General features: G+C 39.4%; 1 protein-coding gene across 1 annotated transcript in view; it reads right to left on the bottom strand.

Moving 5' to 3' along the window:
* Positions 1–3103: 3103 nt before the first annotated feature.
* NOX3 (NADPH oxidase 3) overlaps positions 3104–13868 on the bottom strand; it is a 57863-nt gene continuing 47098 nt past the window's right edge. Inside the window, exon 13 of the mRNA XM_068551108.1 lies at positions 3104–3230. Coding sequence (XP_068407209.1) covers positions 3104–3230 — 127 coding nt within the window. The remainder of the gene's footprint in view (positions 3231–13868) is intronic.

Raw genomic sequence — 13868 nt, 5'->3', positions numbered from 1 at the left:
CACAGGCTCTAGAGCACAGGCTCAGTAGTTGTGGCGCATGGGCTTAGTTGCTCCACAGCATGTGGGATCTTCCCGGACCAGGGCTCAAACCCGTGTCCCCTGCATTGGCAGGCGGATTCTTAACCACTGCGCCACCAAGGAAGCCCTTGCCTTCACTTTTGACCAGTAAATTCACTGAACACAAAATTCTCAATAGTGTTCCTTCAGCACTTTGAAGATATTACTTTCATATCATCTGGTCTCTACTGATGCTTCTGAAAGGCAGCTGTCCAATTTATTGTTGTTTATTTGTAAGTAACAGCATTTTCTCTCTGGTTACTTTACAGTCTTCTGTTTTACAGTGATGCTCTGGATGTTGAATTTTCTTTTCCTTTCTCCTCCTTCTCGTCCCTTCCTTTCTGTTCTGTTCTTTTCTTCTTTCTCTCCTCTCCTCTTTTCTTCTCTTCCCTTTGCTTGTTCTTTTCTTTCTCATATGTTTTTGCTTCTCTGTTGCTTCTATATTTTCCTAGGTAAACTTTAGTATATCTACCATTTCAAAAAGTTTTAAAGAGAATTTAAATTTCAATTGTAATTTTATTTAACCTATTAATTAATTTGGAACAAATCAATATTTTTGGTATGTTTAATATTCCTATTTAGGAACATGCTATTTCTAACCATTTAAAAATCTCTGTAAATGTTTGCTCATTATCAAGTCATCATGCATAATTCTTGTTAAATAAATTTATGTTTGCTACATTTTTGTTTCTATTCTGAATATAGTATTTTCTTTTTAAAAAAATCCACATTTCCTATTTGATTATTGCTGCATTAAAGAAATCTACTGACTTTTTTGGTAATTTTTCTATCTAGATAGGTCAGATTCTACATAGTATGTAGAGAGGTAACCTAAAGCTCAAAACTAAAAAGGGATGCAAACAGCAAAGATTTTTTAAAATGCAGCAAAATCTTTTTTAAAAAAAAGTTTATTTTTTGAACAGTTTTAGGTTTATAACAAAATTAAGAGAAATGTACAGAGATTGAAATCTATTTTTAATGACAAGTATACTTATTAGACAAAATTAGTTGACCAGAGAGTGCATTTTATTTACAAATAGACAGGGAAAGAAAAGTAATAACTGAATATGATCAAGAGAAAATCTTTTAATATATTTAATTTTCCTGCTAAAGATTTAGATATATACATTTGACTGCAGAAATTCCTAGTTGTAAAGCCTGAATCAAGTTTAAATGGAGAAATAAATAGACAGAAAGATTGGGTATATTAAAATTAGTGGAGTTTGAATAATATTCACCAAGGAATACTTAAAGCTACTCATAAATTCCAATGCAAAATTAGTAGAAATAATTTTTGAGACATCAGGGAATATACCCAACTTTTTCCTAGAATATAGTTAAGTATATACCCTAGAAATTATAGAATCAACATTAATAGCTGAGGATAAAGTAAAAGAAATGATCAATTTATAATTTAGAAATACCTGAAAGAACTTAAGTGGTTGCCTGACTTTGTAAAAACAAATCATGTCACACCAATTTAATTCTGTTCTATGGCAAAATGGCAGTCTACAAAGATAAGAAGCATTTGTAAAACACAGTCTATTTTAATTTCAATACATGCTTTTGTTTCATTGTATATGACATGTTATTTTTAAGCTAAGAAAGTATAGGGTGATGTGCCATTCTCAATGGCTAGTTATTATTAACATATTCCCAAGTGGGTGCTCACATTAACAGGCAGTTACAAGAATTCATGATGGAGTTCTTTGGATTTGATAACTTGAATCCAAACAAAAGAATCTAAACTTGAACATCTAAACAAAAGATTTGAGATATCACTAATTAAATCTATAGATATTCCTGAGCTAAATACCAGTATTAGTCACTGGTGCTAGACTTGAAAACAATCTCAAAATATTAGGAAGAAAAGTTCTAAAAAAATAATTGATAATAGTAGAGAAAACTATACACTATGAGGATTATTTTGTGAACACTTTGGGGGTAAAACAGCTGCATGGCATGGAAAGACTGGCTCAGTGTGAGTATAAAAAAAAAAATCCCAGTATGTTTGTGGGGCAGAAGTTGAGTTGGGGTGTAAGTGTCAAGATGATCATAGATCAAAATGTGATAGTAATAAAAAGATTTGTTAAAAGAGAGTGAGAAAGAATGTGGAATCAAGGAAAGAAAGAGAGGCAAACAGAATTTAGTCGCATTGAAAAGCATATGTCACACAAGCTCTAAAAAAAAATCACACTTCTAGCCACTACTAGTCATGCTTCGATTAGAACATTATGTCTCATTTTAGTCAACACATTTTAAAAGGATGTGAAGAAATGAAATTGGATTTGAAGAAGGGCAACAAGAATGATTGAAGTGCTAGGGTATATATCCTAGGCTGAAAAGTTAAGAGCTCAGTATTGTTTGGACTAGAAAAGGGATAGGTAAAGGATGATTTTATTATCATTTTCAAGTATAGAAAGGATTTTTGTGAAAGATAACCTCCATTGGTGATTTCTCAGATCTATAGAGGATGAAAAAAAGCACAAAGGAGCTTAAGTTTAAAGCAGAAAAGATCAGGTTTGGATACAAGGCAGATGTCTCTGCCATCAGGGAGATGAAATTTGAAATGACTTCTAAAGGAGGCTTCGAGCCAAGCAGCCATGCTGGTCTCCACTTGGACATATTGTTAAGCACGAAAACAAGCTTGGGAAAGATGACCTATATCAGGGCTCAGCAAACTACCTCCTACAGGCCAAATCTGGCCCACCGTTTTTTGGACAGCCCATGAACCAAGAATGACTTTTACATTTTTAAATTGTTGAAAACGAATCAAAAGAAGATTTCACGACAGAAGAAAATACTGTGAAATTTGATTTCGGTGTCCATAAATAAAATTTTGCTGGAACACAGCCATGCCCATTTGTTGAGGTCCTGGGGCTACTTTGGTGCTTGTAATGGCAGAGTTGAGTAGTTGCCACTGAGACCATATGGTCCACGGAATCTGAAATAATTACTACTTGGCCCTTTATGGGAAAAGTTTCCCGACTCTTGACCTATATGATTGTAGCCACTTACACAACATGTGGATTTTTTCCTCCAAAGTCTAGAAGCTTTCTCTGTTATAATGAAAATGAACGCCCCTGGGGTCAGCTGATGAATATAAGCGGCACATTCTTTGAATTATCTTTGAGAGAGCTTTGGGTCCACAGAAGAACACTCCAATGTTACTGCTGCAATAGAGGTAAGACAAGGGGAGAACGTGTTACACAGGGCAAGGCCAGCCAGGAGCCGAGACAGAATGATACAGTCAGTGAGTAGCTGCGGTTGTGACTTTATGTATTTGTTTTTCTCCACCCACTTCCTTTTTTCTTAGACTTTTTTCTCCTCCTTTCAGTACCACGTTCTCCCACAGGTTCCCAGAGTCCTGTTATGCCCTGCATCACACAGGTAGGTGAGACCAAGAAGACTGAGGCCGGCAGGGGCCATGAGGTCAGGTGAGGGCGTTTCAATATAGAGGTGATATCGCCTGGAGTTTTGGTCCACCTCTTGGATTGGTGATTAGGATGTAAGCTCCCTGAGAGCAGGCACCTGGTCTGTTTTACTCATCACTGTAATCCTACCGCTCGGAATAGTATCCAGCATACAGTAGACACTCAATACATGTTTGTTGAAGGAGTGAATAAAGGGCTCTGCTCATTATTATCTGCGTGGTCTTGAGTAAGACTCTAAATCTCAATCTCCGCATGATTAAAGCCAAGATAATAACGACTACATGGTATGTTTTATCCAAAGTAAAATGAGATGATGCATTCCAAAAGGTTTTAAGAGTGTTAGTTATTACTATTATTCAACCCTGCCTTTTCACAGTTGATAACATTTACACAAAAGTTCTAGCAACTTAGTTTATTTCTCCCTTTGGAATTACTTTACTTTTCAAGGAAGGTCAAAAAGAAGAGTTGGAAAGGAAAATCACATTGTTGAAAATGGAGTCACCCCAAAGTTGTCATCTCTAATTATGGCCTTTCAGAAAACAGTGTTGAAGAGGTACTTTTGCATATCGTGACTATCCCAGGGCTGCTCAACTCCCTTGTAAACACAACTGCCAGCTCTCATTATATATAAACAATGAGTCAGCACCAGGATTCAGGTTGTCTCTGGAAATCGGGAGGGGCCGGTCTCTACAGGGACTTGTAGAGACCATGTTTTCCCCTTATCTTGCATTGTACTATTGCTTGTAGTATTTTTGCAATCTCTGGCACAAGCTTAATTAGTTGCTCTAGTCTGGATCAAAAGTTCTCATACTCTGCTGTGCATAAAGGTATCTAGGCAGATTATTAAAACATAGAGTCCCAGGCTCGAATCCAAGGAATGCATTTTTAGCAAGGCCCCCAGGTGACATTAAAGCACATGGCACTATGAGCTACACTTTGAGGAACACTGTCTTCGAGAAATTCCTCGGACTCCGGGACCAGCTCACTACACCACCTTTACCTCCTCAGACCGTTTTTGTTGGGAAATGCCTCTATAGTCTCATTCTTCTTAGCTTGTATATTAATATGATTCCCTGCCATGAATTAAATCCACATTTAATTATGTGTTCCAGGACCATAATATCCATGGTAGAAATTGATGGTTCAATTACATTTCAAACTCTAGCTTCAAAGGAACTTATCAAGTGGACTCATTTGTAAATGACAGCATGTTTAAAATGTATAAGTATTATTTTTAAAGACATCATTCCCATGGCTAAATTTGAGAAAATACTTTTTCAGAAAGTATTGCCCACTGGAAAAATTATGTTTATGACTTAATGAAGCACTTTCAAGGTGTTTATGGAAATATCACGCAACGGTTAAGAGTGCTACTTGTTCCACCACTTCGTTGCTGGGAAACTTAGGGCATGTTAATTCATCTCTTAAAAGCCCCCCTTTCTTTATCTCTCCATGGGGACAGTTCTATGCCAAACTCCTAGTGCCTCTGTGAGGGTTAGACCAGACTTAGCACATGGTGAGCTCTTGGGAACCGCTGTCTTAACGTTACGACCCACACGATGTCTGCCCGCTCCACGAGGCTGACCGCAAGATGTGATGTGGGCTGTTGACCCAGCAGTGATTACAGACGTCCTGGATCAAGCACGCTTGCGCTGGGTTTTTTGAGTTCTGGACTGCAACATTTTGAGTGATACCTGGGTCAGGCAAAACGCTTCCCAGTGGGGAGTCTGCTGCCCTAAGGCATCCTTGCATCTACATTCAAAGACATTGTTATGGGTGGTGATATTTTTCAATTAGTGTAGGTGTCACCAAAGAGATTGCCCACTGGCCCATTCCCAACAGGCGAAGATTGCCCTTTCGTTTGCAGCCATGGTGACTGTTTGCAGATCGTGAAGATGCTCTTTGATGCTCTGCCTTTAAGACTCCATTTCAAAGGATTCTGATTGCTGGCTGCCAGGTGTACCACTGGTGTCCGCAGCAGTTCACAGTCACTCTGCCTCTTGTGAAGTTGTGGCTACTACACTACACAGCTTGAGTACACACGTTTCTGTATTTATGTAACTGTCATGGTTATGCAATGACCAAAACGTCTCACAAAGGCCATTCATTATCTACCTTCCACTAAGGCGGAAGGGCCAGTGGTTCACTAGCTCTCTCTGCATTACTGCCCCCACACGTGGCATTCTTTTGCTTGTCTTGCTTCCCCTCCTCGGCGTTTGTGGTTTCAAGTATGGACCTTTCTCATCACGAAGGCTTACTGTGAAGCATGGAGCTGAGAAGCCCCACAAACTGGTTAAGGTACAGACGCGGCAGCATTTTTGTTTCCTTTTATGAGGCAACGGACAGCTGCAACAGAACCCTAATGGGGTTGGTAAAGAAAAAATTCTTCTATAAAGTTTAATTACCCACGATTGCTCAGAATGGGAAAAAAAAAAAGATTCTCTCTAAAAGAAGTATAAAAACACAAGGCATTGTTCTTCAGTTTACAGCCTGCAAGCCGCAGAGTTTGCACACACGGGAGGCACTGGATTAGGGACAACATTAGCGGCATTGATCAGTCTGGGCTGCTGGCTTTCATGGGAAAAGGACAAATTTTACACAAGCTGCAAAGATGGTTAACATTAACAGCATTATTTTTAGCTCTGATAAACCATAAAGAAAATCCTCCTGTCCCCCTCTTGTTTGCTAAATAACTATTGTGCTCTTTTTTTGTGGGCTTGATGCATTTTTCATAGCAGTTCAGCGATGCCATGCCTGAAAGGCAGCCAAAATGTCACCTCCCAGGAGGTTTCCGCCCAGCAGATATACGGGAGAGTGGGTGTGCTTGGGAGTAATCCCACCATCTTGCTGGCTTCCCAGGTTCTGCTGCCTTGAGCCCTGCTCTCTTTAAATTGTATGTTTGTTTTTCTGTGTTGGCTTTTATGCTTGGTAAATTATAACCCTGTAGGGGCAGACCCTAAACCCCATTTAAAAAAAATCAAATTACTTTATGCCCTGAGTGCATTCTGAAAATAAAATCGATAAACAGAAGCTTCCCATGGATTTATGGAGGCTTAGAAAGAAGACAACAAGAGCTACAAGCTCGGTGTCAGACAATGGACACAACTTCTGGTTAATCTTTCCTAGAGAATGTTTTTCATTAGAAATGCCTCCAAATGATTCAACACATAATTATATTTTGTACAACACCTTCTTTTTCATAACCACAGATGATAATTGTGTTGGCCTTTTTTTTTTTTTAAACCCATCTCCCAATTGATTTGTAGCAGCCTGCTCTACTACTTTTCTCTGCATGCTAATTACTCAGTTGTTGCTTAGGGGCTACAGGCGTCCCTAATGGTGCTTGCTCACGGCTGAGACCCTCCTCTTGCTCTTCCCACCGACTCCATCTTCTTTGGCGAGTCAGCACTCTTGTCCTAGCTTCCTCATCCTTCTTGGGGTCCCTTCACTTGCTGAAGCAGGTTACTGTGCTTGGCTCTGAGGAGCACAGATGAAGTTGCTGCCCTTGAGGATGTCATGGTTAAAGAGGGGAGAGAAATGAAAGCAGTTGACTCGTAGCATTGGATCCCTGGGAACGGTAGAGCCATGTTTCTGCCAGTCTTGTCCCCTCCCCTACTCTGATAAAACACTAAAAAATATACACCTTCACACTGAAATACTTCACACAGAAATATCCAAATATTTTTGCCATATCTAATGATTTGATAGATAATATCACCAAAGAAAATTTGCAGAATAGTGTTAAATCCACCTTGTCCTCACCCACCTCCCTAATCCCACCTATCACAAATGGAATAATGCCAGTAATTCTCGTTGAATCTTCACTTGATTATAACTGGAGGGCTGGATGTCCTCTGGTGCAAAGGTATATTTACGTATGCTAATAATATCCAGTCGTAAGTTTATGGTGGTTTTCTTTTTCTTATGAAGCTATAATTTATTTTATGTGGGATTTCCACTTAAGTCTATTTCTTTGAATATTCTGAACAATTTAGTCATATAAGGAATGTTTAGGATATCCTTTTAGATAGGCAGACTTGTGTGCTATAATCAGAATGTTAATTTCTTAAAAATATCATTTGAAAACATTTTGCACATATGCACGTACAAATGAGAATTGGAGGGTGTGCACACAAGCAAATGTGGTTCCAGATGGACACATTTACTCGATTTAGTATAAAGGTATTTTTACATTTCTGAAAACAATGGGTGGTCTAAAATACATTCATGCAGCATGGATTAGAAGCTCCCAATCTTATGGTAAATTGGCACCTTCCTTCACAGTTGGGCTGGGTTGTGCTGTTCTAACAAATGGTAGTATTCTTCTTTATTTTGTCCTTCAAGAGAAAAGAAACACTTCTACTGAAGTTACGAAAAAAATGGCCAAACCTTCAAAGTTTTTATGGTAATTAGTTGCATAAAGTTTTATGCCTAAAAGGCATGGTGAAGTTATTAGTAGGTAAGTCAAAAGTGGCAAACTATAAATATTACGTGAAATGTTAAGATCGAAGATTGAAGTCATGGAATCATTTTATTCAATTAATTAAAAACAACTGATCTACAAATCCAGAAGGTTGGGTACACGCATAATGTGTGTTTATCAAAAAAGTAGCTAGATGTGATAAAGATATATTTATTTTCATTCTGTCTACCTTCTTGGAAACGATTTCCTGATTTTCTGAACATTTGCCAAAAGCTTGGGAACATATTGAGAACATCTACAAAAAATGAAATATAACTTCTATTTTTGTATAAGATACACATTTCTAAAGATTAATAAGACATAGGTATCCGTGTATGTATTGCATGTATTTAATTAACCTATTATATTTTAATTAAGACAATAATTTCCATTGTTTTTGTGTTTAGAGTAATTTTCTGTGCTTGTCTAACTTAAGCAATATACAACAATTGTCACATGTGTGTGAGTTTAGCCATATCAGTAAAAGACTTACTTTTTACATATCCACTTGCTATTTATTGATCTTCTTTTAAAAATATACTTGTGTTGTTGTAATACAGCTGATACAATTATGAAAATTAATTGCACATACAAACAACAGAATATACTTTCCTATTTTCTACTCTTGGTCTTTGATCTCTTTTTAATTTTTTCTTTCCCTTTCCTTATTTGTTTTCATTTTGATGCCCATCAATTTGTTTCTCTATTACTGTTATTATTGCAATTTTCTGCTTCCTTTATAGCATGCACTGTTCTCTTTGATCTGCTTCCCTTCAAGCTTTATTTTTGGTGCTGTTTTTCATGTTCTGTAAAAAAACATTTTTGCCCCTCTTCCCTTTATTCTTTTGATTCAACTCCTTCTTCTTATAACAAGAACAGGGTCCAGCTTTAAGTGAACAGGTAAATGTTTTTAAAAGAGTAAGCCCTAAGAATCCTTGGCTTCATGCTGATGAGCAGAAATGGTTGAGAGCCTATTTCAAAGACCCTCAAGAACAAAGAACCTTTTCTGAGGCCACGAACAAATCCACCAATTCTTTATGGCCCATCTTTGCCAAAAGATCTGAGCTAATGACAGGACAGACCTGTCTTATAAGAGTAGCCAAGAAGGCTTGGGAGGGAACAAACATCTCCTTGACATAATCAGGGGAAAACATACCGTTTATCTCTTTAATAACCATCTTGAGGAAAATTAATGTGACTTTGTCCTTTGTGCAGAACAATAATTGAATTGTGTGTTTTATTTATATCTGGACAAAGGCCAGGATATTGAAATACTTCTCAATATTAGATTTTCTTTTTTAAAAATTAGATTCTATTGGCATTCTCTTTCTGAGATTTCTTCATTAAAAACTTCATTAAACATAAATCTTCTTTACACAGCAGAAAACAAAACTTTAAGGAGGACATTTAAAAGGTCTTTTGGAAGAGTAGTGCTAAGCCTTTTACTGGTGACTTGTCTCTTCCCAGGGATCTGGCATTCCATGGGTAAAATGATAATTGATCTTTGCCTACACATGTCTGATATTAATTACATTGATAGTTGAAGCTATATAACAAGTTGCAGTGTTCTAGAGTCTAAATCTATTACAAATACACTGTTTTTAGAATTTGGGGCTAGGGAGTATGATATAGAGGCTTGATTCAGTGACATCCAAATCTTGGGGCCTTCTTCTACTCTGGAAGAGATGAAGTCATCCATTAGGAAGAGAGAGTTTCCACAAGTTTTCAGCTGTGCTGAAAGATTCAACCGGGCTTCAGGTACATGTATGCACTACACGTTGATTATGGCTTTCGAAAAGGAGTGAAAACACTCCTCACAAGGGCAACGAGAAAAGTGACAGCTACATAGTTTTCCCACCTTCAAACTCTTCTCTGCTCTTCACTCCCTGCAAAATCAGACAGACTCACTTTTCAGCACGCTGCAATATAATTTTGGAGACAGAGTGTGTGCAAACTCAGTTCCCCTCTCGGTCTCTTAATGCTGTGTTTCTGGCTCACACCTTTCTGAGGGAAGGGAGATAGTTAAATGGTTTGGTCTGAAAGGCCTTCCCACTGGGCTGCAAACTTCATGTGTAACACAAATAAACAAATACAATGTGAGGAGTCAATGAGGGACAATCATAGCAAAGGGCAGTCTCATCTATAAAAACTTAAAAACCAAGATATATGTGTCTGTGCCAAAAGCCTGCAACGTGGGAACATTCACCCCATGATAATTGAAAACTGAGTGTAAAACATTTATCAGATGAATAGATTTTTTTTTTTCCAAAAGGAGAAAATACCAATGTGATTGTAACATAGAAGCTTGTAACATTTTGTTAGTTTTTGACCTATAATTTTTACAGGAAACTGCAGATATAATAATCCTGTCTCTGCCTCTGGACGAGAAGCACCGGATGGGTGTGAGATGAAGGGTGACTTTCGGGGCTCAGAGGAGGCTGGGAGTCTAGGAGCCCAGACTGGATGTTGAGTAAGGAGCACAGAGGAACTGGATTCTGAGCTCCAGAAGCCGGGATGGGTTCAAAGCACCACATTTGGACAGATGGAGGGCGAGAATCGGATTCTAGACCAAATGTCAGCAAGAGTCAAGGCAAGAGATGAAATGAAGCAGCTGGGTTTCAGGAGTGGTGCCTGCAGAGTCCCAAGGCCACTTTCACGGGGCTTGGCCAGCTCTTATAGGGAAATGTTTAGCTACTGAATTTCACGGGGCTTGGCCAGCTCTTATAGGGAAATGTTTAGCTACTGAATTTCACGGGGCTTGGCCAGCTCTTATAGGGCATCTGAAGCTGAGCCCGAGGTGAGGAAGAGGTAGTACAGCTGGCCCACTCGCTCCTTCCCTTAACCCTGAAGCCAAAGATTAAGCTTTTCTTGGCCTTTCCCATTGGAAGTCTTTTATTCTCAGGACAATTCAAGATCAGGAGTAAGTCCCCACAAGCACTCCTTCTGTCTCTTCCCTGGGCTGACACTGGCATGGTGTGGTCAGGGGTTCAGAGCCTCCGCAGTGAACACTGTTTGGGGTCCAGGGTTTCTCCCAAAGGCTGCCTGGGCATAGGGTGCAGAAACGTTGGCTGGGGGCCTCACAGCGCACGACAGTTTAGGTCAGAGTGAATTCACACAAAGGAAGCCCCTGGAATTGGATAGGTTATGAACCTTGGGCAGCCATTTGGTCCCTCCTGCACACCTCCCTCCTCACCAAACCTCCTTCAAATAGCTGGTCCAGGGAAGTCTAACAGATTCAATGACAATTTTTTTTAAAAAAGTAGAATAGTTCTGCCACAAAGAGAATATAAGAAAAAGTATAAAACAGCATTCAAATTGACCAAAAGAGGAATAATATTCACCAGAAAAGTATTCCAGAGAGCAGAAAAATGCTAGGGAACTACAAAAAGTTTAATGAAGCAATAACCTCTGTAAAGGAAGGCCACAAAGCATCAATGCCAGAACTGGGGGGAAAGATGTGAAGACAACAGGGAAATCACAGAAAATGAGAAATGAGTCAGAAATACCTTAGTAGATTTTTTTTTTTACTGTTACTGGTTCAATACTGATAAAATGGATAGAAAATGGGTTCTACAGAAGACCTAAACAACATGATTAATAAAATAGTGATGAGTAATATATATTGAACTCCATAACCTGCAAATAGACAATATAATTCCCTATCCTCCAAACACTGTGGTTCTTGGAACTCTCATCAATATATATTTCCTTCTTTCTCCATCTCATCTAGTTTCATGGCCCCAAACACAGTTTATATGCTCACACCTCCCAAGCATGTATCTCCAATCTGAACTTCTCCCGTGAACTCCTGACTCATATTCATCTGCCTACCCAACATCCCTGCCTGGATGTATAACAGGCGTCTTAAAGCTAAACATGTTGAGAAACTGGACTCCTGACATCCCGTGCCTGCCAACCACTCCTTACAGCTGTCCTCACCTCGGCTGGTGGGAACTCCATTCTAGCTTGGGCCATGTTTCCCATGCAACCCATTAGCAAGTCATGCTGGCTCTACCTTCAAAAAATATCCAGAATCCAAAGGCTTCTCAGTACCTCCACCGTGGCCCCCCGAATCCAGGCCACCTCCTCACTGGCCTCTCCATTTCCGTCCAAGGCCCCTTACAATCTCGTCTCTTATAGCAGCCAGAGGGATCCAATTAAACATAAAATGGATGGATTATTTCACTCTTCCGCTCAATCCTTCAAGTAGCTTCCCCTCTCAGAGGAAAATCCAAATAAAATGACCTGTACTGTTCCCTAGTTGTCTTTCCTAAATGCCTTCTCCTGCTACTCTTTCATTCAACTGCTGTGTTCCACAACCTCACTGGTCTCTTGGATCATGCCAGGAACAGTGTATCCTGCCTCAGGGCCTTGGCACGTGCTGCCCTTTTGCTCTCTCCCAGTTGTCCACGTGGCACATTCCCTTGCTCCCTCCAGGACTTTCCTCAAATGTGGAAACTATTCTTTAGACAAAGACAGTATTAGGACAGGCTACTTTCAAGATCTGTAGATGATTGGGTTCAAAACAAAGACTGATTTAGGCGATATATAATAACGACAATAACTATTTATATTAGTGCATGGTCCTTTATGAAGCTCTTCAACATACTATACATCTTTAAAATATGAAAATAGCACTGTGGATGCATAGAATCATTCATGTTTTACAGTGAGGCCTTGTCTAAGGTCACATAGCCAGTATCTTCTAGAATCTTCTAGAATCAGCCTTTACTCCTGCCTTATAGTCCCAGAGCAAATGCTCTTCTTCCTCTACATATAATGATAATAGTAATAGTAATAATTAAAATAATAATACTAATGATAGCAGCTAACATTTACTGAACTCAAAGCACTGTTTTAGGCTCCTTATAAGTATTCTCACGTTTAATCCTCACAGAAGCCTAGGAGGTAAACAGTTTTATTATTTGCACTTTAAGGAGACGGGAACTAAGTCAGTGCCAGGCTAAATAACCTGTTCAAGGTAAATTGGTGGTAACGGCAGAGGTAGGATTTACACCCAGGCACTAGGACTCCAGTTCCTGGGTCCTTACTACCACCCCAAATCCCTGCTTGGTTGTAGAGTAGTTTTGTCTGCTTTGCTAGATATGCTAGATACAGTTTGCAGTTTGGCATAAATGAGTTCTCCAGTTGAGTAATTAGAGGTCAACTGTGTTCACCCAAGATTTCTTGAAGGCATAGGGAGTTTAAGAAATACCATCTTGGGCTTCCCTGGTGGCGGAGTGGTTAAGAATCTGCCTGCCAGTGCAGGGGACACGGGTTTGATCCCTGGTCCGGGAAGATCTCACATGCTGTGGAGCAACTAAGCCCGTGCACCACAACTACTGAGCCTGTGCTCTAGAGCCCACGAGCCACAACTACTGAGCCTGTGCTCTAGAGCCCGCAAGCCACAACTACTGAAGCCCGCGTGCCTAGAGCCCGTGCTCCACAACAAGAGAAGCCACTGCAACGAGAAGCCCACGCACTGCAACGAACAGTAGCCCCCAATACCCGCAACTAGAGAAAGCCTGCGTGCAGCAATGAAGACCCAACACAGCCAAAAATAAATTAATTAATTAATTAAAAAAAAAAAAAAGTAATACCATCTTATGGACCTGGAGATGATCATACTAAGCGAAGTAAGTCAGAAAGAGAAAGACAAATACCATACGATATCACTTATACATGTAATCTAAAATATGACACAGATGAACATATCTATGAAACAGAAACAGACTCACAGACATAGAGAACAGATGTGTGGTCGCCAAGGGGGAGGGAGGGTGGGGAACGGAAGGACCAGGAGTTCGGGATTAGCAGGTGCAAACTATTATACATAGGATGGATAAACAACAAGGTCCTACTGTACAGCACAGGGAACTATGTTCAATATCCTGTAATAAACCATAATTTAAAAG

The sequence above is a fragment of the Eschrichtius robustus genome, chromosome 9, assembly GCF_028021215.1.
Source record: "Eschrichtius robustus isolate mEscRob2 chromosome 9, mEscRob2.pri, whole genome shotgun sequence".
Lineage (NCBI taxonomy): Eukaryota > Metazoa > Chordata > Mammalia > Artiodactyla > Eschrichtiidae > Eschrichtius > Eschrichtius robustus.
The sequence above is the reverse complement of the archived record's forward strand: the minus strand, read 5'-3'. Positions and strand labels throughout refer to the sequence as shown.